Source organism: Rhagoletis pomonella, unplaced genomic scaffold (genome assembly GCF_013731165.1).
Source record: "Rhagoletis pomonella isolate Grant_MI unplaced genomic scaffold, Rhpom_1.0 Rhpom_scaffold_00538, whole genome shotgun sequence".
In the NCBI taxonomy this organism is placed as follows: Eukaryota; Metazoa; Arthropoda; class Insecta; order Diptera; family Tephritidae; genus Rhagoletis; species Rhagoletis pomonella.
Window position 1 is genome coordinate 1 of NW_023459092.1, and position 27,113 is coordinate 27,113.

The 27,113-nt window shown below is 37.1% G+C and overlaps 1 protein-coding gene across 1 annotated transcript; it reads right to left on the bottom strand.

The window, feature by feature from the left end:
* Positions 1-1,632: 1,632 nt before the first annotated feature.
* LOC118751104 lies at positions 1,633-3,618 on the bottom strand. Its single transcript, XM_036485872.1, has one exon. It carries the CDS (start codon positions 3,616-3,618, stop codon positions 1,633-1,635), a length of 1,986 nt encoding a protein of 661 aa, XP_036341765.1.
* Positions 3,619-27,113: the final 23,495 nt, after the last annotated feature.

The window sequence follows — 27,113 nt, forward strand, 5'->3', positions numbered from 1 at the left end:
AGAGAGCAAAGTGACATTTCATTTTGAGGGGAAGCTGCTGGTTTCTGCTGGAAAAATTTTTGCCAACAGCAATTTGCCAACAGGAAAACAGCTGGTTGGCATTTACGCAAATCACAAAATTGAATTTGATGGTTTGGAAGTTAAAAATTACAAAATGCGACTAATTAAGCTTGTAAGAAGTAAGTAGTTATTTGTTTAATCAATAAACTGTGTCAGTATAACACTTTGTGATGGCTTTTCGTACGTTTTAAATTTTACACTTTTGAATGTAAACAAAAATTATATCAGCTGTTCATCTAATTTGCAAGTTTCTGCAAATTTTCTGTTCGCGTACTATTTGGGATATTTTTCTCTTGTGAGAGAACAGATGACATTTCGCCGGAATTTGGCAGTTGGTTGGTTTTTACTGGAGATTTTAAACGAACGCACCTTATATCAGCTGTTCATCTCACTTGCAAGTTTCTGCAAATTTTCTGTTCGCGTACTATTTGGGATATTTTCCTCTTGTGAGAGAACAGATGACATTTCGCCGGAATTTGGCAGTTGGTTGGTTTTTACTGGAGATTTTAAACGAACGCGCCTATTGTTTCTTTTAATGCCGCGCGCCACAAGCATACTGTCACAATGTTACCATTGCGGAAATTAGATAAAATGAAATAACAAAAGAAAGAGGTAGTTAACAAGGAGTATAAATACGAGCAGCCAACAAAAATTATGCAGAACGAAAAATGACACTGAAGATGGGACAACGCCGAAACCGGTTTGTCTCCAAACCAAATTTGACAAGGGATGACCGAAATTCGTTCCAAAATACATCATACACCCACCCTGTCGGAAACAACAACAACCAAAAAGAAAATAAAATGAAAGCTTTAATTCCGTTTTTAACAGCACTCAGAACCTGAGTCTACCTTCGTATTTCGCTGCCATCAGCCTAAAATTCTCCGGATTCCGCCTTGGTGTGTTGGAGATTAATCTGGCGGCTTATTATCCTCCAGAAACTTCTACATCTGCCCTCTCGAACAATCGTCCAAGGCTGATTATGGCCCTTTGAAATAGGATACGCCGCCTCCACCTCCATTTAATGGGGGGTTTTCCCCTTTCTCAGCTCGCGACGCCTCCGAAGACTGAAGGCTCCCTCCCTCTGTAATCGGCTAAGAAGACCCTGAGAACTACCTTCTTGAAGCCATAGTTGATGACTTCTTTGGAATCGTTTAGAGGACCGAGGAACTCTGCAGTAAGCAGTATCAGCGCTTGCCGATAGAGTTCCTCCATCTTCTCGAGTCAGATAATGCTCCAGTTGTGTGCCGGAAGGTCATGGTTTCAGTATGGGACGATTTTCCCAATTAAGAAAATAGACTTATATATTTATTTTTTAGAAAAGCTCTGAAGCCATATCATGTTTTGTATAAAAAGGTTAGTGCTTTCTCTATAAAATAATAAAACTGCCACATGGACCCCTAGAAAATGATGATTATATGATGGTATCTCAATTTAGGTCACCTGATCATAGTACAAAATTTTTAACAGTAAGGAAATTTTTGAAAAGTACTTAAATATACATATGAATTAATATGAAAACTAGTCGACAAGCGTTATAGGTTAACATTCTGATATCTAACAAGTTAAGTCTTATTTTTTATTAACCATTACTTTTTCGAAATGTTCCCTTGCTGTGTGGGTGGTGTGTGCACCGCCTGCATGTCGTGGTACACACATTTTCATCGCTACCTTCTGTTGGTTAAGCCAAGCATTCGGTGCATGTGGAAACTCATCTTTGCGATAATAGCCCATTATACCCGATTTGCGTATTGATCCGATTTCATAGGTTATTAGAGGACTCAATAGATTGGTGGCATGTGCATTTGGCAGCTTTGCCACTTTCGATTTCTCCATGGTGCGCATCACACATGTTGTATCACACGAGATGCAGGCGAGATCCTGCAACACTTTTATACGCGCCCCAGCTGCTGCGCACTCATCATTCGTAGCGTCCATGTATTTTTTTAGTTTTTCCTGTAGCCCATGAATTTCTGCTTCTAATTTCTCTTTGAAGCGGTTCAGCACATCGTCCACAGATGCCAGGCCGAGTGAGGTTCTCATATTATCCATAGCTTGGTACATATTTTTGTCGTTCGTTTTAAGCTGTTTATGGACTTCGGTGAATTTCTTCTCCAAACGACATTGGAGCTCTTGCATTTGTTCTTGTGAGGCCTTGCGTTGCAATTGATTGTAGTCAACCTTGTCAGCCAGCAGAATTTCGATTTCACTTTTGTCGATCTTCTCGTTCATGACATCCTCTAAAGATTTGGTCAGCTCTTCAATTGTATCACTGTTGCTCATATTCTTTGATTCCAATCGATCTGTCGCCTCTTTTACGCTGCTGACATAGAATTTCAAATCTGTCATGTGCTCCTGCAGCTCTGCAATGAGCATTGTGGTGCGCTGGCAATCCTGCTGCAGTATTTTGGCAGAAATTTCATTCACTTTATTTGTAAGCAAACAGAATTCCGATTTGAGATCCAGCAACTGGTCTAGCAGCTTATCGGGCGAGTAGCATAGGTGCGCGTCTAAATCGTACTCTTCAGGCCGTGGTGGTGGCGGTTGCGGTTGTTCCATGGTATGCGATGTCAAAGGTGGTTTATAAGATGGATCGCTTTGCACGTCGCTCTCTTCTTCTACCTCCTCTTCGACATCTTCCCGTTCTAACTCGGGATCATAATAGATGTCAGATAGACGAAAACCAAACGCTTGTTCAATGTATATATTTTCTTTTTGAATGGCGACCATCTTTGTCATGAGCGAGCGCAGTTTGTCCAATTGCAAGGCTGTAGATTTTTTATTCAAAGTAATCAGCACCAATAGGCGCACTTGTTCCATGGTCAATTCAAGCTGATCTTTCATAATTGCTATTCCCCGATACATGCCGTCTGGTATATGCTGTTGCGCATCCTGGGGAACAAGTTCTAAATCTTCGCCGGATGCTTTAAGCTCAAGCACTTCTTCGATAGCTTCGTCTACTTTGTATTCAGAAGCTTGAAGTTCTAAATCGGCTGTATTTTTAGATTGTTGCATTTCGGGTAGTTCCTCGTTTACAGGCGTGAGGCCTTCAATCTCAGGGTATTGTTCTTCAGCGGCAGGAGGTTGCTCTTCAACTGCAGGCGCCTGCTCACTGGTGGGTACTTCTTCGAGCATCTCTGCAGGAACATCGTTATTGGATTGAGCTTCTGTTACTTCTTCAATTTCAGTTTCCTCGGCAGCGACCGGTTCTTCGGGATCAGCGCCACCGGTTTGTCGCTTGCCTGAGCGTTTGACGTTCTTCACACCATATTTTCCGGGTCGTTTCAATGTATGTTTGGTATGCTTGAGGAAAGCACCTTTGCCAAGCGCAACGGCAGCACCTTGATAATGATCATATGATTCACTTCCGAACTTTCCGCTGCTCATAACAAAAGAGACATTTTCATACTTTGTATTATCCACAGGGTCATCGATGATATTTAGCTTTTCGGCGAAGGAAAAAAGTAAAAGGTGAAGCGCGTCAAAATTTACATGGCCAGATTCCGGTGAACCGATGGCGAGATCAATCAGTTGTCGAAAATTCAGTTCAGTTCCCATATTTACTAGGAAAAGCTTAACTAAATTTATTTATAACGAAAATTGTTAAAAAAATAAGTTTTCCGAAAAAAATATTTTCACAAATTTCTTCCAATGTGTCAAATTTGAAATGTAGCTCAATTTATGTATACACAGTGGCTCAATTCTTTAGCCCTTATGGAGTCCAAGAGGGCTGGAAAATTGTAGGACATTATTAATGTAATGTATTTTGGATTTTTTTTATTAGATACGAGTATAAAAGCGGGTACTTGAGAATGTTTTTTTAACTGTGGTAATAGCTTTGAAAATAAGAATGTGAAGCTCTAACTTAAGAAAGTATCTAAGACTACTCATTCATAGAAGCTTAGTATCTAAACTAAATAAGGGGGGCTAAAAAAGCTACTAGAGCTACTTAAATACCCACTTTTGCGGAAGCTCTATGGGAAAAAGCGGGAAGTTTAGAGTTCAAAAGAAGTTGGATGGACTTCCTCGGCGCAGGTGGGTTGCTCCCAACGCTATGTTGGAAAAAGAAGGCATATTTAGTCCCACTGTCGGGAACTTCTGTCCTCACTATTATACCTCCAGAGAGAGCGGCTGATCGACTGTGCCTGAGCACGGAACATAGTTTTTGGCAGTACGAGGCACCGACTCAGATCCCAAAAACTAAAGTCCTCATCGACTGGATATAAATGAACAATGGGAATCCCTCCCCTAATCTCTTCTCACTGCTGCGGAAACAGTGCTTGGCTATTAAAACCCAGACGGGAAAAACTGGTATGACGGAGAGTGACGTGTACAAAGCATACAAGGCCACCCATCCCTGCGAGCTGAAGCTTAGCGATACTGCGAGAAATGTTAGGAGAAGGGCGTCTAGGGGAAGGAAGAAGCGAGATGCAGAAAGGTGTGAGAGGAACCTTGAGATGGTGGTATGCAGAAATACGGCTCAAAGATTCTATAAATAAATCAGCCAGCAATCAAATGGTGTTTAGGTCGGGGCTGAAGATGGAGATCTGGTAAAAGACGTTTGGCGTAGGCTTGAAGAAGATGAAGAAGAACCCAGATCAATGTATAGGGACGAAGCTCACATCGGAGGATGAATGAGGATTATCGAAATAAACAACGCCCCAGGAGATAAGGCTAACTCGTCAAAATCGGACGGCGAGCAGCCGGTCGGGCGCCTGAACCAGCCGCTAAGCAGAAGTTGGTTTGATTAATACATGCCCGGGGATCGGAATCCCAGTGTACATATCGCGAAATAAGCCTTCTTAATGTTCTCTATAAGGTTTAGGGTGATACTGTGTGAAAGTATGAAGCCATTCCTTAACCAATTCGTATTTTTCTTAGCCCTAACTGAAATGTGAAGTTAGTGGGCTGAAAACTTACCACAATTGTGGCCGACAACGAAATTTTCATGTGGGCGCGAAATACGAAAAAAATATTCGATTTATTTGACATAGTCTAATGCATGGTCTAATGTATGTATGTATGCACATATGTACATATTAATGTGTAAATTTGAGACAATTTTATTTCAGTTATTTTATTTATTGTTCAACAAATTTGTGAAGATCAATATACATATGTACAAAGGTCAAATGCGTTTTAAAGGCGAACAATTTCAAACAATTATTGGTGAGTAAAAAGCACAGGGTACTCCCATAGGGGTGATGTTGGAAATTTTATGGAAATTTATAGAGTGCCAGATAATTTTCTTCGAATCAAGTTCTTCTTTAAGTGTATATCGACAGATGAGCATAAGATCGACCTATCTCGGCAGTCAGTTCGAAAACGCCAAATCTCAGAAAACATTTCAAGAACGCCCTTTTTCAGAATTCGGTTCAGAAACACCATATATCGTTCCGTTGTTGGTTGTATTCAACGTCGCCGATGCGTAACGACCCATAAATCTTCTGCGGAATCTCTGAATTCCAAAATGTAAATCAGTACATATTTTTAATTTTTGAAACTGTCCAATATTCGTAACAACGACTGAATGCTAATTACAAGTAAGGTTGCGCAAAAGGGACACTTTAATTTGTAATACTTAAGAAATAAAGTGTACCTTCAGACCTATTTGTTTTGCTTTCATATCCCACTTGGAGAAGGCAGAACAAACGTTGCGGTGGTTGAATCTTCTCCAACATCATATTAAAATGTTTACACGATAGACCGTTGCTTTTCTTGAAATCACGTCTAGTATCAAACACCCTTCCTTCCCAATTTTAGCTGAGCGACCGGTACTGCCCAACGCCTTTGTACACACCCGCATTCGTTTCGAAGGGATACTAAATTCTAGCATGGCTGGGTACAGACATGTCTTTTCATGCTGACGTGTGGATCCTCCTCTAGCTATTCTTATCTGAGAATTGGGGTGCGGTGTATACCTGGCTTATTATGGATATACCAGGTCTAAAGCCATACTTAAAAGCGCCAATCAGTTCGCTGGCGGTGAACGCAATACGCTCCATATGTTTTATTCGCCGATCCTAACGTAGTTGGTTCATATGGAGTAAGAGCACATTAATCTCAGTTATCTGGCCTAGTCATCGGTCACGCAATTTCACGCAATGCCGCTGTGCCCCGGAACCTAAGTCAGCCTGATTTGAAAATACTCTGACGCAGTTTAGAGGGAGGTCAGACATTCTCTGACCAGTTTCGAGTTTACCCCCATAGCGTTCAGGGCTCTGAGAGTCACCTAGCTATCACAGTATAAGCTCATCTCACTAACTGACGTCATACTTATCAGCACGCTTCTTCAATCGCAGCTATTTCTGCCTGAAAAACCCTGCAGCAGCGGAATCATTAGCATAGTTTTTTGTGAGAGCTCCCGTCAAAAGACACATCCACAAACTCTGCCTCCAAGTTTATATCCAACCGTTAAAATGTTAACCGCTACTTTTCTTCACTTCACTCTTCAGAGTGTCCAGTTTCCGAGCCAGTTAACCATGCCGTTTTCTGTGTTTAAAGGTAGTATGTGCTGCGACAGTTCTGCCTGCAAAATCAAGAGTGATGTTCGGCATGACCTTACGCGCAAGTGAAGAAGTTGTCCAACCCCCATCTCTTACCAATAGATCCCCTGCAGTAGTATAAGGCAACCGCCGCCTTTCTCGCCGACAAAAAAGAGACTATGCCGATATTTTTTGTTCAAAAAGTCACCAATTTATCAAAGTGCCCGCATTAACGGTATTACTAACATAAAGAGCAGGCACTACACCAAGTTTATGAGGCATTCAATACTCTATGCAGCAATATAAGGAAAACCCTATAAGCATTTAAAAACCTACCGCTAATAATAAAACTCATCGCAGGTCAATTGATTTAACTATGCAGTAGTTGAAAGATCTGTGTGTTTCTTTATTCATTCGAAACGTTTCCGGAATGAATAAAGAAGCACGCCCAGTTGAGTAGAAATGTATGCCGAAAGTGTATAACTAATGTGACCAACTATTTCATAGCTCAAAGCAGTACAGGTTAGGTTTGGTTATGTTAAAGTGGTTGCCACAGACAAGGGACACACTTGGATAATTAAGAGATTGTCTATTGTAATACCACGAAGGAACTGAACGCAGACCCTTAAGTTAGTCGGCGAAACGCCGCGGGCCGATTACCAAATTTCGTATGCGACTAGTTTCGATCCCGTAGAGCTCAGTTTCAATTTAAGAAGTGCGATCCAAAATGCTTCCATCTTAGCGCCGCGAAGATTGGTTAGTCTAAAAGAAAGTGTGGAGATGACCTCCACCTCATCTTCCTCCTGAAGGCTGATACAAAAGGGATTAGTTGAAATTCCTAGTCTTACCGCGTGAATACCAATCGCACAATGGCCTGTCAGAACCTCCATCACTAGCTCTTTAGAGGCAACGTGTTTTTCGGCACCTTGAAGGGGTAACGATGGGTCACTCGTGTCCTGCGCTACAAAAAGTATTTTAAAGTATCCTATAAAAACATTTGCTGCAGCAGAGCGCACCATTACACCCTTTAGCAGTGAGTCTTCCGCTTCCTTGATGGCAGCTATTTCCATCTGAAATACATTGCAGAAGTTCGGAAGCCTGAACATAGTTTTGGTGGAAAGTTTCCGACAGGAGAAACCACAGAAAAACAGTCACGAAGAATTGCATTTCTTATGTACAGGCCTATCAGTCTCTGTAGAGTTCTTAGAAAAAGCGAAGACAGACTGATAGGTTTAAAATCCCTAGGGGAAACATGAGAGCCTTTTTCGGCCTTCGGGATGAACGCAACACTGACTACCTCCAAGCCTTGGGGAGCCAAACAATTGCTTGACACCTCCAGAGCCCTTTAGTACAATTGCTTGACACCTCCAGAGCCTTTAGAGCACATTAGTTATGACTTCCATTTCGTCGAATTTCCCGACATCAGTGTTCCAGGCGCTCCTAATTTTTTTTATCAACCCAAGGACGGTACAAAAGATAGACATTGGAATATTTTTTTATAAGTGACTTTCGTTTTCGTATGATTTATTTAACTCTAAAGTCGTACGAATGTCACCTCCGACATCATGGAAACGCCCATATGTCAAACATGATATTTTGAGTTGCTAAATACTCCGCAACGCCTGGGTTCAAGCCCTGGTCAAAGCAACATCGCAAAAAAAATATAGAAAAAAGGTTTTTTCTTAACAGCGGTCGTCCCTCGGCAGGCAATGGCAAACTTCCGAGTGTATTTCTGCCATGAAAAACAGCTTCTCATAAAAATACAATCGCCGTTCGGAGTCGGCGTAAAACTGTAGGTCCCTCCGCTTTGTGTGACAACTTCAAGGCGCACGCCACAAATCGGAGGAGAAGCTCGGCCAAACACTAACATATGTGTAAGCGCCAATCTATTATTATTATTAAATACATTGCATACCTATTGGGAAGCCCTATGCCTCCCTAATTTCTTTTACACGTAAAAAAATTCAACGGTGCTAGTGGGAGAAGAAAGCTTCAATGGGCCACACACTGCATACATACGAAATAGGGATGCCAATACCGGGATTCGGGGATCCCGGTGTTTTTGAGGTCCCGAAAATCTGGGATTTGTTTGCATTAATCCCGAGATCCCGAAAAATTTCAAATGTCGAATTGATAGTAAGAACTTGTTTATGAATTTTGAAGTATGATTTTTGTAAAATGCCGTCTTGGCTGCAATTAACAAAAAGCTGTACTTTTAAATTGCAGACTGAGTCTTATTTAAAAAGGAGATTTAAATGAATGTACTCATAGCGTCGCTAATAGAAACGAAACAGAGAGTGTTAAAAAAAAAGTCACATACTTTCTTAAATCAATCTACTAAAATCGAAAAAGTTATAATTTATACGACGTGCTGGTAAAATAAGTTCAAATATTTTGTAGTGGAGGAGATAGAGGTTATTAACTTCAAATCAACTACTTAGTGGAATATCGACCTATCTCGGCAGCCAGATCGAAAACGCCCTATCTCAAAAACGTCCTATTTCAGAATTTGGTTGAGGAACGCCCAATTTCAGAATTCGTTTTACGCCCTCTCTCAGCTGCCGATTCAAAAGCGCCCTATATCACACACATTTTCAATACATTTTTAAGTGAGATAGGGCATTTTTCAATCGTATTCTGAAATAGGGCGTTTTTCAACCAAATTCGATCACCCTCAAATTTTCGAGTTAATTGCGAAGAAATGGCGAAAAATTCGAATAGATAGATTAGAATAAACATGTTTAGAGAATTCTTTTTTGTATATTTTTGTTTATTTTTTTATTAAACATTACTGTCAAAATTACCTGGTATTTACATTTTTATTTGTGATGTATGCGTTCCCTCAATCACATGGTTTTTTAAATACAATTTAAAAAATGTATTACTTTTAGATTTGACGGATTTAATAAACATGTGAGTTTTACAATAAGTTTATCGTAAATTTTAAATCGTTTTATTTCATGGTATGTTTAAATGCTCTCAGATATTGGACTTTTACTCATATTCATAAAAGTTATGACTCAATGCGAATTCCGGCATGGATCCCCGGATCCCGGAATTATTGGAAAAATATCCCGAAATCCCGGTATCACAATTTTCCTCATATTTTGGCATCCCTAATAAGCACCTGATATCATCATATCTATGTACACTTGTATGAGTATTTATGCATGTAAACATAACAGCTTTTAGAAGCTTTCATTGTTGTCAATCAATTTGGCGGCTTTCTACGAACTAATAAAGGTCTCAATGCGACAGAAGTTCGAAGACGTTCAAACGTGCGAAACGTACCTAAATTCAATAAAAGCAATACGCGGAAACGGAAAACAAATTTGAAAACGAACTTTAAAACTATACGAAACTCGTAATATCCAATAAATGCACAAAAATAGTTAAAAAGAAAAAAATTAAAAATAAGCAAATATTTTTTTTGGCGTACTAAGTGTTTGAAATAAGCCATAAGGCTGGATGGTGTTAATAGCAAACTAAATATTTAAATTTTGTGGAAGTATGTAGCTAGTGTGCAAAACATATTTACTAGAATTGTATATGTACTATATATTTGTACATATGCACATACATATATTGAAAGTGAAGTGAGTATTTTATTAAGTATGGATTCGTTAAGAATGCTGGATAACAATGAGAAGTATCAAGTTGTAAACGAAAATGAAAATACTTAAGTGCTACTTTTGTTTACATGAGGTTAGTACTCCCCTCAAGTGGAAAAGTGTCACGTAAAATATTTCGGTTTTGTCCACGCGGAGCATTAAATATTATCCAGCTTATAGTTTATATAGTGATAATGGTTAAAAGTTAAAACAAGTGGCCATATAGTGAGATGTAAGCGCACCTGAACAAGCGTACACGCATAAATACATATGTTTATTAGGGTGGTCCAAAACAAGTAAACACGGACTTTTAATGCTCTCACCACCCTCGGATTATTCTATATCGAAAAAAGTATACCCCTATTTTTTAATTTTGAAATCAAAAAATGTTTAGAGGTCGCTCAAAGCGCTCAAAGCGCTCAAAGTTTTCCATGTATTTTATATGGGGAAAAAACAACTTTTCATAGAAATTGTATGAAATTCTTGAAAATCAATACTTTTCGATCAGAAAACTGTGGTTCTCTTCAGGGGACTCCCAAAAACAATACCCAATTGTTTATTTAACCATTTTTTAATACCAAAGATTTATTATTTTTTTCCCCATTGCATTTTCTGACATTTTCTGGAGGTTTTGGCGGACCTATAAAATATAAATACTATAAAAAATGGTTAAACTAATAATTGGGTAATATTATTGGGAACCTTCTGAAGAGGAACAGAGTTTTGCCGATCGAAAAATATTGATTTTCAAGAATTCTATACCATTTCTTCGAAAAGTGTTTCTTTCCTCTAAATATATGTATTTTGATTTCAAAAAAAAAAAAAAAATGTGGGTTATTTTTTTCGGTATAGAACAATCCTAAGGGGTGAGATCATGAAAATTCCCACTTTACTTTTTCACATGCATTTTTGGACCACCCTAATGTGCATACATATGTACAACCATATGTACATGCAAGTGAAAAGATATTGCCTAGAATTTTGATAACAACAAAGGCTATGTAAAAATACATACATATAAACATAAAGTTTTTTTTTTTTTTAACGAACATACATATGCATGTACATTAGAGTGGTCCAAACAAATTTTTTCCTAGATAGGGTTTGCGGCACCTTCCAAAATTTTTTCTCTTGCCGAAAGAGATGCTGGTTTCAAACTTTACGTTTCTAAGTATATATTTAGAGGATGCTCATGGTGCTCATATTTTACTCTAGAAGTATTGTGTACATAATATATATATGCATATATATATTATATTGATAAAAAAATTGGTTAAGTAACCTAAGAACAAGCTTCAGTTGTCATGGCAACAGTAGCTTTTTATAAAAATCACCAATATTTTTGCCAGTGTCACAGCGATTTAGTAGCGCATTTCAAGCTCATTGATCACCCTGTACTGGTTGCAGTAGAAAACTGAAAGTTGGTATAGATATTACCTATATTAAAAGGAAAAAACTAGGTTGACATTTTTTTTTTCCACATACATAAATTGAACCACTCTAATGTACATACATATATATAATACACTATTATACGTATTTCGTTTCTGAATGCGTTTTGACTCAAATCTCACGAAAAAATTAAAAGCACATGTGTTTTATTATTTATTTTAAAATACATTCATAATTTTCATAAAATTCTAAAAACGACCGTAAGATTTTTCAAATGTAGGCATTCAAATCCGATAGAGTGGTCTTCGACGCAGTCACTAAATATGCCAGAATAGTTTTAAGCCATAACAGTTGTTTTAAAGTGTAAGGCAAAATATGCTCATTCTAGCGTTCGTCATACGGCCCGGTACACAGTGGTCGGAGAGCCCATGTTTTCCGCGAAATTTGTGATAAATTAGCCGGAATAAAGCCATTCCGTTTGGTATTTTCAATAACCATATCTGCTGAGCAAGCCGTTTAAGACGTTTTAACCGTTATGTGTTGAAACCTTTAAAAAATGTTGTATGTAATATTTTCTTTGTAAATAACAATAACTGCTGGTTTGGTTTAACTTTTTATAGTTAAAAAATGGTGGTTATGACCAAATATTCTTCAATTTTTACTTTTGTGTTTTGTTATTTTATGGCCTTATAACAATTATATTCAATAATTTTCATGGAGCTTGAGGCCGTTTTTAATGAAAAATTATTGTGGAAAAGCAACAATAATTTAAAAAAAAATGGTGGAAGTGATTGCTATTTCGGAAATCACCACATTTCCTCATCAGACTTCTTTCAGTGGGATTCGATCCAAGTACCCAGCTTACTCAACTAGTTGCCTACGCACCGTGCTAGTTCGCCTTGTAAATTATTGTTACTCTTTTCCACTTTTTCCTTTGAGAAGCCTATTTACTACAATCAAGCGCAGCTATTCCAGTGCTATTTTAACTTGATCATGTGGTTGTTGGTTTTGTTTGTTTTTTGTTAATAATTCTATTTTTAGCATGTTTAATTTATAGGTGTGTTCGTCCTGAAGTTATTTTATGGCCTTATAACAATTATATTCAACAATTTTTATTGAGCTTGAGGCCGTTTCGACTTTTATTTCAACATAGATTGATTAAAAGAAAAATACTGATAAAAGTAAAATATTTCACACATACAGGGTTGATATTTTGAAATTCCTGCCCTATTTTGTTTGTAAGTAAAATATTAGTGGCATTGTGCTACTATGATAGCACGGCCGAGTAATCATAGTCAACTTATGTACAGTAGTCCAAAAAAATTTTGGCTGCACCAAATTTTGGCAAGTTTTGAAATATTATTTTTGTTCTTATATAATTTTGGTTAGTTTTTTATAGTTCATTCTTTAACAACATCCGGATATATACAAGTTTAAAGGCAGTGTCACACAATTGAATATTTTTGGTGTGAATACCCAAATATTTTTCCCAATTTTTTTTTATTTTTATTTTGTACCAATAGCCCAATTTAAAAATGAACAAATCTTTACAAATGTACCAAATGAGTGACAGTGTAAAAATTTAAGCAATTAAGAAAAAAATCAACAAAGCGTAAAAAATTCGAGTTTTTAGTTCGATTCTGAGTATGCAGTTTTGTAGCCCATTGAATTCTAGTAGAATAAAGTACAAGTTTCAAATGGCTAAAAATTATTCTGCCTTATCCTGAGTTTCGCCTGAAAAAAATTCACCCGAAAATTTGTCATCCGTCCATAGTATAACCATGGAAACCAAGATCGAAAAGTGAACCGGTTCGGGGAAAATGAAACTCATGATAAGGCTGATTATTTATTTTTTTTTTAATTTTTAAAAAAGCTCGAAATTTTGTACGAAAGTTTGTTGATTTTTTTTTTAATATTGGCAAAGTTGGAAACTTGTATTTACACGGGGTTTGTTAAAGAATGAACTATATTTTTATAGAAAAATAAACAAAATTAAATAACAAAAAAAATAATACGTTAAAACTTGGAAAAAACTGGTCCGGCTATAATTTTTTGACCACTGTATGTATTTTTTTTATATTTAATTAGGGATGCACATTATGCATAACGGTATGTACTAGAGTACTAGTGTGGTGTAGTGGCTAGATGCGTCATTGCCATTCTGCAAGTCCAGTTTCCGACTAACATCAAAAAAGTGTTTTTTTTTTCTAATGGGGTCGACCTTCGCAGGACCAACGGTACTTATTTTAAAACGGCCGGGATGGGCAGTATAGGGAAGGTCTTTAAAATTTTGCGGGTGGGACGGTAAATAAATCATTTTCCGACACCCCTGGCAAAACCCGAGACTTACAAAATCTGAGGAAATTTTCCTTAACAGAATGTTAACATTAAACAAATTTTAGCAAGCTGTAGAATTCGGCTCAATAACGGGGCATTTAGTATTTACATTTCGAACGATAGGCCGCACGAACAATTCTTCTGAGACGACATCGCCTCTGTTTGCAATTTTGTTACTCTATCGGTCGTCTTCGGCTTGCTTTACGTCTCGGTTACGTTTAAACCATCTGTATGTAAGATAACAGTTGGACAACTTCAACGACACCCTCCCATTTTGGCCAGCTTTTTTTCGATTTTTCGACCACTGTACGGCGGATTGCTTTTCCATCAGAAGTTTTTTCATGGCAGGAGCAGTGTTGCCAACTCCAAAGGTACGAAAATCCCATTCTCCTTTGAAAAACGCCCTGTTTATCCCATTTTAAAATTCGAAAACCCCATTTATGAATATTAAATATTAAAAGTTTTTAAGAACAATATATATAAAGAGTAGATACAGTGACTCAAACAAATGACCAGGTGTTGATTTTTTTAAATATTCGTAAGGTTTATCGTGTATCGTTTTGGTATTTTTCTATAAAAATACCGTCCGAGGCTTAACCGAAATCATATCACAGATTCACACTTTATACAAAATTTAGGAAACTCAACAAATTCTCGTAAAAATTTTAGTATTTTTTACTCAATGGCCTTATTCATAAAAAATAAAATAGGTTTAAAGAGCTTTACAGCGAATTTTCATACAAATTTTCGATTTATAAAGCAGTTAAAATGTTCTTTATCTTTTATGAATTTGGGTGTATGTAAATCTTTAAAATATTTTTGGGTATGCAGTTTTATAGCCCCAGAAAATTTAGTGTAATGACTACATTCGAGAAAGCCGCTATGCAAGAAATACTTTGATATAAAGTTTGTCTAAAATAGGAAACGAATCCATCCACTCAGAGAGGTGGGTTGACTCAGCCGTCACTCTTGGGGAAAATGAAAATTTACTGTGTAAATCACATAACTAAGTTTTCTACTTTATTAGTTTCGTGTTAAACTGATATTTGAATTCAGATGTTAGAAATTACTTAAAGTTTGAGGAAAAAAAGTTTAAATGTCCCACCCGTCACGTTGGAATTAACAGCAAATAAAAAATAAAAAAAAAACAATAGAACCATAAAATTGTATTTAGCTAAAAATCCCATAATGAGACGCAAAATCCCACGCGCCCTTTTATGGGCGAAATCCCACGAGTTGGCAACACTGGGCAGGAGTACATTTGGGGGTTTGCTATTGTTTGCCGAGCGCTGCTAGAAAGTGTTCTTATTTTTTTAAAATAATTTTTAGTTGTTACGCGGGCAAGGAATCGAAACTAGGTGCCACCTAGCATTATTTACAAGGAAAAATAGTGAAAGTTACACATATGTAGTACATGCTTTTAATGTGCAAATATATACATTTACAAATATTGAAAACTATTACGTACATACCTACATGCATATACATACACACATATGTATGTAGATTAATACAAATGTATATGCACATATAACAAAAGCATGATATGACGAAGAAGCTTTTAATAGCCGCTATTTTATACTAACTTTGGGTGAGTATTTCCTAAAATTTTTCATGTTATTGTTGCGAACAAAATCGAAGCGAGTGATAACTCGTTCTTTTTTTTTTGAGATATCTAAGGAAAACTACTGTATGTTTGTATATAAATATTATTATTGATAAAGTTTTTTATCTTGGTTCAGTGTAACGTTATCAAGTCTGTTGTCTATTTTTTCTTTTACTTTTTATGATGCTCTTGGCTTTAATTGCAAGAATCTTTCGTAATAAATAACAGTAATGCGTCCTAAGTGCAGTGGCGATCATCTTCAAAAAAAAAAAATAATATTTCTACGTAAAAATGACATTCTATGCAGTGCAGTAAAAATTATGCATTACTGAGCTATAACGCTTCAAATGCCACGTGGCTGTCGACGAAGGTAGTAGCTACGCCTGATAGAGGCTTTCTAAGTATTTTATTCCAGACAAGCAACCTTTTCTATGGCAAGATCTCCGCCTAAAAGATACAGGTCCTTTGAATAATATCAATTTTTTTAGTTGGAAATTATATAAGAGCCCTAAAGTGGATGCCCCAGAATGACATAAAATGATCATGGGTGGCATGTTAAGTGTAGGATCAAATTCGGCACTTCTTGAGGTGCACTGATAACAGCGCCTGATACACCGAGGCATGCGAGACTTTGCACCTTATTCCCACGACAGCCGGTTCTACGTACCGGAATGATTCGAGTTATACCCGACCAAGGGCTGTTGTTTCTGCGATCTTAACCCGTTTAGGTTGGCGAAATCTATAAAGCGTTGTTCATCCATGGGACTACATCTGCTTCGCCCACCTCTGCTCAGGGCTGGCATCGAGTCAAACCCTGTGCCAGAAACATACATCTGCTGCGTGTGCCAGAGGCGACTACACCATGACTCCACCTCAACACTGTGCAATCGCGCCGGATACAATGGCCACCGTGAAAACCGTATGGCAGTTGGTGACTTTACCGCGCACCACGATCTTTGGCATTTGAGCTTGCCGAATAATCGTAGGGTAACACACTTGACCTTAGCATCAGATTATCTGCCCATAGAATTACCATAAGCAACCTCTGAACACGACAGCATACTGACAGTCCATAAATGGCATTCTCAGGGAGTCGGTCTCAACCTACATCGATTCCCGACCCGTGAGTGTCGTTTTGGGCACACAACCACCCGAAGTGGATGAGACAGAGCTTCGTCTACCCCGGGAGACCACAATATCCCAATTTTGCTTTGGCTAGCGCAGCAGGTTAAACTTGTACCTATGCAGGTTTGATGGAGATGTGCCCAAAGAGTACCCGGCAAGCGGATAGATACTCTACGGCTCAAGACATCTATTCGCATGCCCACTAAACCCCACTCAACTAACGCCTCTGTCCCTATGGACAAACCACATCGAAGCTGCACACTTCCTGGGTATCTCGTTAGTTGAGCTTGACGACAACGATTGAGGCACAAGCAGATCAGGCGGGGTTGTGTTAGCCGCTACAACAACAACAACAGACTCTGCACCCTTTCGATTGTTTTCATACTGCTGCTTTTATTCTGGATTACCACCAGACTAAAGCTCCTTAAGCTATGAGTCGGTTGACTGTGGCTTACATACCGTGAGTGATGTGTGGCGATGGTCCCCAGTTTTTACCGAATGTCCTTTGTAGGTATTGTATGGTACTAGACCTGCCTTTGCTCTTTCCTCGACCTCGGACGAAAGGTTTAACTTGGTCTTATCCAGCCTTAGCAAATAGCCCATTCTGTCGAAATTTTTGATTGCAAGCATATACTGAGATTACTAAATCGTGAAACATACTTCTCATGCTCGGAAAGTTTTCCATTTATTCAATATACTATTGAAGAATAAATATTAAAAAAAAATATTTTCTTTTTAATCTAAATTATGTCACACATCTATCTAACCGGAAATTCCTGTCCAAACCCCCTTCTAACTTCAGTGGCAAGGCTCAACCTGGCTGGACCCATTGATAAAGCCCAGTTGAGAATGAAGTATATAAGATACTAGAGGCGACCTCCAAGGACACTAAGCCAGATAGGACAATTATGGACACAAGACGAAAAGAGAAAAAATTGAATACGATGGTGCCTCCACTGGTACAGGAAATCCAAAGGCTAGCTTCTCTCACAAAAGTCTAATGAACCGAGAGGCCTGTAGCGTCAATAGTAAGATCACCATCCACCGAACATTATATATTGATATTTGGAAGGCCAAAGGGATTCAACAGACCACAACTCAAGTCCTATATCCCAACCGTCATCTAGCTACCTCACCAAGCAGGGGGATCAGCAGGATATATTTTTCTTTTTGGGTGAAGTCAATACTTCTGATATAGAATGGCGAAGGTCGCTAAGTGCCTACAAGCGCGGGAGAAAGCCCAAGTAACGGCGCCGAAAAATACCAAAACAGGAGGCTGGACTCGATAAAAAGAACAAATGCATTAAAGACGAAAACAATGGAAAGACGGGATCAATAGACACCAATGAAAGTGGGACCAACACGCATTGCAAAAAGTAGTGCAAGACAATCCAGATCTGAGTTCACGACGCGCACTCACTGGTGCAAGAGTAAATATGGAAATCTATTTGTCTGCGATTTATAAAACAGCCTAAGTCTACCCTGTGGCTAATCTAAAAGTTTCTGAAGTCCGAGATTAAACTCAGGAATACGTGTGAGGACAAAGTGCTCAAAGCATACCAAAGAATCGGAAAACAATGTAGATAGTTTTGCTTCTCAATAATGAAAGCGTAGAAACTGAAGCGAGGTGAGGACACTGAAATCCTAGTCAACCAAGCGACGTGTCAAATAAGGACCAGGAGGACCATGAGATGGACGTTTTTCGTTTTTTAATTATGTAAAACTAATTCTTAAAAAAGAAAATGCCTGCTTCTCAAACAGATTTTGTTGCACGGTGTGGTAATTTAAGTACAAAAGTCAAAATTTAGACATTTATTCGGTCAAGTACGGTCATTCATAATCGGTAAAGTACGCTTTAATGCAGTCACTTCATATCTCAGAGTGATCTCAAGCCTTTAAAGTTACTTTGCAGTTCAAGTCAAAGGTTGCTTATTCTGGCCCAGTTTCATCCGGGAGTGAGGCACACTTGTGGTTCCAAGCCTTCAAAATGCCTTCGCAACAGAAAATAGTTTTTTTTCAGCTTCATTTTCACATGCGGGAACAGCGAAAAACCACAGAGAGCGGGTCCTGCTGCAACAAGGGTGATCAAAACTTTCAGACCAATATCGGTTAAATACTTGGTGGTCATTCTTGAAATTTGCCGCAGATATGTGCAATGTATCAATTGTAAAAATTTTGTCTAGCATACTTTGTATAGAAGAAAATGCGTAGCCGCTTGAAACTTCCACCTCATTCCACTAAAATTCAATGCGCTATAAACCTACCCGAAATTTTTGGAAAAACATTAGTAACTGCGTTAGTACTAGTCGTGAAGAGAGTACACCCTTTACTGACTTTTTAAATTTGTATAAATTCGAAAATCGGATGTACATGGTTTTTGTTGTAGAATATGCTGTTTTTTTATAAGAAAATTAATAAATATTAATTAACAAACGGAAAACTGTAATCTAACTAATGATCAAAATGCTGCACTATTCAAATGACGAGGAGTGTATTGCTCGCCCGTCTTCATCAAGCAATTTCCTCACAGCACTAATGTTACTGGCGTATGGATACCTGTAAATAAATGACCTTTTCAAACAGTATTTAATGTGTGAATTAATCCTCAAAAAGGGGTAATATGTGCATTTTGCCAATTTAAATTCAAAACGAATACCTCCTTCCAATTTATTTGTACTTTGATCGATAATTTCAAAGTTGAGTACATAATTTTTATTATCTCTCCAGACGAAACACTTTTTGATAAAGTTCAGTGCTCGAAGAGTAATAAAAAAGTCACAGAATATGATAGCAGAAGAGAAAGGGGGAAAACAGTTGATTGGTTTGTTGAAAAGTTAGCATGTGACTTCAGATTTTAAGAATTTAGTGAAAGCTGACACAGGATTATAAATAGATGACTTATCGAACACTTATGTATGAAAGTAGAGGACGTTTAGTAGAGACAAATTTGAAAAAGTTTAAGATTTTTAAAATGGCTGTCAGCTGGTTTCGAACACTGCAAGGCTAGTCGAAAGGAATATAAAATAAAATTTGATTTGAAAGCAAGAGAACAACTTTTTGAAACATGTTTTTTATAGAGAATTAAACAAGGAATGCGGTGGTTTATTTTAAATCCCTAATTTACTGGTCTTCACTACGCAAATCATCTTCAAAAAGTTCAACTGTTAATAGTTAAGTTAGCTTTGGGACAATCTTGACCATCTTATATATTGAAATGTTAAGCCAGTTTCTTTAGCTTTAAAACGACTTTAAGATAAAGTCTCTACGATGCGCAGAACCCGAGATATAAGGATTTGAAGAAGTAAATGATTAGTCAGAATCACGAAAAAATGCAAACTTTGACATATCATAGCTCCGAAGAAAAAAAAAATTCCACGAACAGGTGTTAGCTTATTTCATGTATAGAACACATACAAAAAATTTGAAGCCAATTGAAAGTGTGACACCCAATTTGATGTCCGATATGAAAAATAATGTGAAATACGATTTCCTACGAACGTAGATACTGTGGCGGAACGCTGTTGAATCCAGTGTAGAACGATTTGTGAATCGCTTCATAGATACGTTGTATATTGGGTATCGCCGCTATTTGATTTTAGCGTAAAGTTGTGACAGCAAATGAGCACCACACAATTCAAATTTGGGCTATGACAGTTTCCTCGTTGGTGTGACTCTCGACTTAGATGTAATCAGCAAGACCTTGACTTCACCGCTAGTGTCAACTGTGCGTACATATATACAGCATCCATAAGCCCTAATTGAGGCATTAAAGAAGCCGTGCAACTAAAGGCTCTGACCGCTGGGTAGTTAGCGATTCCAACGATGAGAAGAACGATGCCCATGCGGTGTGAATGTAGTGCGGAACTGACTTATACCACTGCAATTTTAGCAATCAAAGCTCTTGTATAAGTATTTTTGAGGGTATGATGATAGGTGACCATGGTTGCCACAATTGGTAACTTTCTACCAAAATTGGTAACTTTTAAGCGGTTTGGTAACTTGGTAACTTTTATTTCATTTGGGAAATGTATAAAGAAACGCAGCCAATAGCAGCACCACGGGCTACACTTCTAAAACAACTATCGAATTTTTGCGATAAATTTTGAATTCTACCATCTCACAATTAATACTGGAAATACTGTTTGCAACAATAATACAGTGAAATTAGTATACAAAATTCGGCCATCTGGCAATTTTTGGTAAAGTCCATAAACAAAAAAAAATGTCGCGTACTTTTTACCAAACCCACCTACTGACATGTATTTCGACTCAATGAATCCGAATCTGAGGTCCGTTTGACACGTACAGTAAATTATGAAAAACCGAAAAAATAGCAAAAAAATGAGCAATTTTCGCAATTTACTCGAAATTGTGTAGGCGTCAAACGGACAGTTAAAAGCGCCCGCAACTTTTTTTTGTGGGCCGGTGCTATTATACCGTGAGTCGCAGGTTCAAATATCGGCACGTTCCGAACGAAAAATGACACTGAAGATGGCACAACGCCGAAACCGGTTTTGTCTCCAAACCAAATTTGGCAAGGGATGACCGACAATCGTTCCACATTACATTATACTCCTACCCTGTCGGAAACACCAACAACGAAAATGAGAATATCGGCGCATGCAGTAATTAGTTGATAGAAAAATATTTTCTAATAAAAAAAAAAACATAATTGTCAACAGGATTTTCAATCTTGATAATTTATTAAGAAAATAGATTTTAACTTCTGTGCAGATTTTTAACTTCTTATAGCAGTTTTATTCAGTATATTTTTTTCTCAGTGAAGAAGTGAAGATTTGGTAACTTTTGGTAACTTTTCTTGAGAGATTTTGGTAGAAAAAAATTTTGGCGAGCGGCAACCATGTAGGTGACACCAATCCCAATGGGTCAAAGAGAGACGGAACAATTTATAGTATAGACCGCTTCGTGACAGCATGTGATGTGCGCTTGAGTACAAATGCAAACATAAAGACGTCTTTTCGTTGATCCCACCATAAGCCTAGAGTGCTGGTTACTGCATCGACTTCTAAGTTAAGATCTTCAATAGTTACTGGAGAAAATCTACCTAGCACCTGACCTGGCTAACCATCCAGACACCACGAGAGATAACCGTTGTTGAAAGTATCTCTTCAGCGCCCGAAGTGATTATCTGTTGTATGCTAGGGCTTGTCCACATTCTATTGAGTGAGAACATTGTTAAGACAATTGATTAAGCGTCCGAATAGATTATCTGTAGAAGGGGTTTCCATGACAGAACCTCTTTTGGCACTATCGTAAAAGCCTCAGTTATGGCAATCTAGCCATGCGCTAGACGAAATCAGTTCTTTGTCTAGAGAATTTCCGACCGTAGTAGATATACACTTACCAAAAATTCCGCATTATTTCGGGTACGAAGAAAAAATCTGAACGTATCCACTATGAAGAACGCTAGCTGGGATATTTTGGGCACCAGCGTGATCCCGTGGGCTTAAAGGAACAGGAGTATAAACTCCTCACCTTGTCGAAAGAAACAAGCAACTGTGAAATACCTTACCTTACTCAGGAATTCATACATATGTATGCATGTATGTAAATACATATTGATGGTCTTCTGCAATAACGACACAATCCAAAATTCCAAAAATTAAAACTCTTGCCACTGTCTCATATCTTTATTCTTTGTCTAACCCTTAATACTTTGCTTAAGCGATCCTTACTACTTACTTTAGTAAGGACAGGACGTGGACAAGGATTAGAGGCATAAGACACTTGAAAGTAGTAGGTGTTTTTTGAATTTGGAGTTGTGTCGTTATTGCAGGGGAACATCGATATGTAGATATTCACATAAATCATAGATTATGATTTATCAAGGAATATACGCATATAAAATTGACAAATATGTATGTACGTACAAGAAACTTTGACCTGCGTAAAAGCTAATAAAAACGCCCACACATACACATACATATGTATGTACATAACTACTCACCCATTTCCTGTATTGACGTTATAATTCTTTCTATTTTTTGTATTATTTTCTACCGTGCTATTTGTTAAATAAAGGCACCCATTTGATTTCAATAACAATTTCCTTACCAATAATCAGTTATATATGTACTTTTTAAATCGAAATAGAATCATTCAAGCTAACTTAAAAATAACAAAGATAAGATAACATTGGCAACTGGCAATGTGGTAACATACATGACAATAAGTACAGCCAAATGCAAAGGTAGTAAGCATTTATAAGTAAGAGACTGCCAAGTACAAAATTAATATTTACAACAAGACAAAACATAGATAAATAATAAGCATTTAGGTGCATATGTATTTATGTATGTATGTGAAAACTAGCGCTGCCAAATGATTCGACGATTCCAAACGATTCATGGGATGTACACAATTTTTGGTTAAATTTTAAATATCTTGCCGCGGCATAATTTTATTTAGTATGCAGTTACTAAACAGGCGTTTTTAATTTTTTTTTTCGAAAAAGAATTAATAGATACAACAGAGAGATGTCAGAGTACTTCGACCATAAAAGTTCGGTTCGATTAAGGTTAAGGTGCGGCTGATAATTTCCAATATTTTTTGTTTGAAAATTTTTGTGAAAATTTTTAGTTTTCAAAAGGTTTTGTTTGGTAACTGTAAATAAGAAAACTTTCCTTTCGATTAACAGGATCCTGAAAAAATTTGTATTCTAAGTTTTAATAAACTTTCGCTAAATTGCTTTTAAAAAATACAATAACTGGCTAAGCCCACTTAAATTTATAAGTGCGAAGGCTTGAGGAATTTCTACACAAAGTTCGGCGGCTTCCGGAAGATTTTAAGACCGTGGCCAACTGTAGTAAAAATAAAAGTAGCTAGTGATAGATGTCCAGAGCAGGACTTCGGAGCGGAGCGGAGCAAAGGAGCAAGGAACTAAAGAGCAAATGATTTTAGCTGGAGCGGAGCTGAAGCAAAGAGGAAAAAAAATGGCTTTGCTCCTTAGCTCCCTAACAGGCTAACCTAATATTCACCCACGCCGCCAATTTATTGTCAAAAATTTCTCATGCACATGCAACTTGTATGAGATCAACCGAAATTGAACGGCGTGCGTATGAAGTTAACTCAATTTCCAATTTTTGTTCTGCGTGACATTTTGATTTGACGTTTCGCTCAATGAAATCAAATGCAAACGCATGCAAGTCAATTTCGGGTGACGCAAAAAAACAAATTCGACGGCATGCGTACCAAAACGCAAGCCGCGAATATTAGGTTAGCCTGTAAAGAAAAATTTTCAATATTTTGTTTTTGTTATTTTCTGGCCTATTAACGATTTATTTTGAAATATTTTTATTGTCGTTTTTCCACAAAAATTAAAAACCAAAAATTCAGTTAATAAGTTTACTCAAATTATATTTTATTTTGCTACTGAAAACAACCGTGTTAAATAAATTTCCATTCTATTTAATTAACTTGGCAGTTTTTTAATTTTCTTTTGAATGCAGAAAAGTTCCTAGAGCTTCTAGATGCATTTCTGTATCAAACAGAAAATTTTCAAAAAGATTTCACCTTCCTTTTTTGGCGGATAAGGCTCGATATGTAACTAAATACAAAAAAAAAGTTTTTTATTGGGAGCGGTGGTGGAGCAAGAGCGAAATAAAACGCCGGAGCGGAGCTAGAGCGGAGCGATGTAAAAAAACCCTCGCTCCAAAGCCCTGGTCCACCCTGCTGAATGAATGGGTGCAATGGAGAAGCCTGTGGATATAGCGAAAACCACGAGCATGGCTCAAAAATAAAAAGTTGCAGCAGTCGGTCACAGGCCAGTTGACTTGTTAAAATCTGGAGGCGTGGAGTTGGTGAGGTCCACGCTTCAACTTTTATATGGTCTGACGAAAGCACGACTGCCAGTTGGAATTTAGATGTTCTCTGGTCGCTTGTTTATTCCTCTCAAAGTTGCTAATTCTGAGTGTGTTTGTCAAACAGTTTTGGACGAATAGTGGAAAAACAACGAAATACGACAAATATGCTTTCATCAATCCAATGCCAGCTCTCATACGTCTCGTCATTCAAATTATCTGTTGGGTCGTCATCGCCTCTTTGGCCGATAATGGTTGTTTTTGATCCCGTAGATCAAATATAAACTGCGCGGACAACGATATTCATCGCGAGGAGAACTGGTGACGCTTTCAAAAACCCATGTTTTTGATATAACGACTTCACTGCGGGAAAAGTTCTTCAACAATGGGTTTAAGAGTTTATAAAAGTACATACATATGTACATCAGGGTGGTCAAAAATAAATAAAGTCGGAGTTTTAATGCTCTCACCCCTTGTTCTATATAAAAAAAAAAAATACCCTTAAAAAATAAAAAAAAAATGTTAGTGGTCGCTCAATGCGGAAAAACAATTTTTCTTATAATTCTTGAATATCAATATTTTTCGATCGGAAAACTATGGTTCTCTTCAGGAGACTTCTAATAACAATACGCAATTGTTTATTTAAACATTTTCTAATACTAAAGATTTTTTATTTATACACCCATTGGATTTTTCAGGCGGTTTTGGTGCACCTATAAAATTTAGTTACTATGAATGAATGTTAATAAATGACTTTGTACTATTGCCGGGAATCTCCTGAAGAGAAACAGAGTAGTCCGATCGAAAAATATTGATTTTAAAGAGTTCCATACCAATTCTGCGAAAAGTTGTTTTTTTCCATATAAAATACATGGAAAACTTTGAGCTCATTGAGCGACCTCTAAAAATTTTTCGATTCCAAAATAAAAAGATAAGGGTATTTTTTCGATATAGAACAATCCTGAGCAGCTAGGTGAGAGCATGAAACTCCGACTTGACTTTTTAACATGCATTTTTGGACCACCCTAATATACATACATATGTAAATCATAGTGAAAAATATTTAGAGTTATTATAAGACCCGTTTTAATGACAAAATTTGTTTTATTTTCTTAGCTGGCCTAAATGCTTATTAAGCGTCATTCGTTCTATGTATATATACATATGTATATGGAAATGTATATAATATGTACTACATATCGCACGTTTAATCATATAACGAAGTATTTCAAAATTTCAATTTTGTGGGAAAACGCAATCAAAGTTTTATCAATTCATACAGTTGGTATACAAAATAACAAATGGAAAGACACATATCTTCGCCATATTTGGTAAGTTTGGTTATCTGTTTGACTGAACGTATTCTACTTATCAAGCTTATTAATTGTATGATTAAATCTCCAAAAACGTAAATTTTGAGTTACATCTCTATATTATTAAACGCGCGATATGTATGTATGGAGGCCTTTTTTGGAAAACCACATACAATTTAATGGCCTCGGTGACGTTTAAGTTATATAAAATCGAGTTTTTGATAAGCATAACTACACGAACTCACACTAGTAAAATTTTCCGCATAAAAACTTGTTTTTAGGAAAAAATGCTTTCTTTGCTCCTGTTTAACATTAATTAAACCACTCGACTAAATGACATAGCATAAAAACAGTAGTGGCTGGCTGCTCTTATTCTTTGTATCTACCCGGAATGTTTTAAAGAATTGTTTATTGTTCTGTTCATGTTTCGACAAGTGGATTTTATGACAAGAAAAACAAGAGGTTAATGTCATAAAGTACATACGATATGCCTGCTGTCTTAGGAAAACAAATAAAATATTATGGTGTGTATAAACAAACACAAGTGGCTCAAAATTTGTTTCATTATAAACGGATTGCCCTTGTTTTTTGGGTCTCGTACTGTATTTTTTCTTTAATCCCATTCACGTGTACTTAATCAAACTATGTAAAGGTAGTGGAACTATTTTAAAGGTTAAAAGCTGTCATAAAGGTTTAATTTGATTAGAAAGATGTCGTTTTATAGTCGCATAATACTTAGTAACTAAGCAAAGACAAATTCTATTCTTCGAAACAAAAGAAAACCCAGTGGCTTTTCGAGCATATTAAGTTCTGTTTAGAAGTAGGAAAATCTTTTTATATACGTACACGGTAAGTATTTATTAGTCGTGTCTTTACCAGCTAAACAAATCATTAGGAAGTGGGCGTCCTACCGCTGCCGAAATTTTTTATTTATTCAAAAGATAAACATTTTTAGCTTAGATTATTAACAATACAACATAAACGCAATAAACAATAACAATTATGCGTTATGTAAACACTAAATAAGATAGAAAACATTGTACACATGATAATAGTAAAAATAAACATCGAAAAGTTGTGTAGCCTCTTTATTACCGTTTCACACGTTTCCGTCACACGTTGCGGTCAACAAATAGAAATAATTTTAATATGTATGAGAATACGAGGGTCACTAAAGAGTTCTTAGAATACCTAAGAAGGAAACAAATTTTGTCGGTAAAAATGGTGTTATTGGCTTTCAAGATCATTTTTGTATGGGCCAAATTCCCATGAATTTTGTATGCTGGGCTCGAGCTGCTTCGGCTGATGGCATAAAAAGGTGAAATGTTTATGTTTTCCTTGTCCCTCCTACGCGTTTCGACATT

Coding starts and splice junctions, on each gene's coding strand:
- LOC118751104 (XM_036485872.1), bottom strand. CDS start 3,618: ATGGGAACTGAACTGAATTTTCGACAACTGATTGATCTCGCCATCGGT.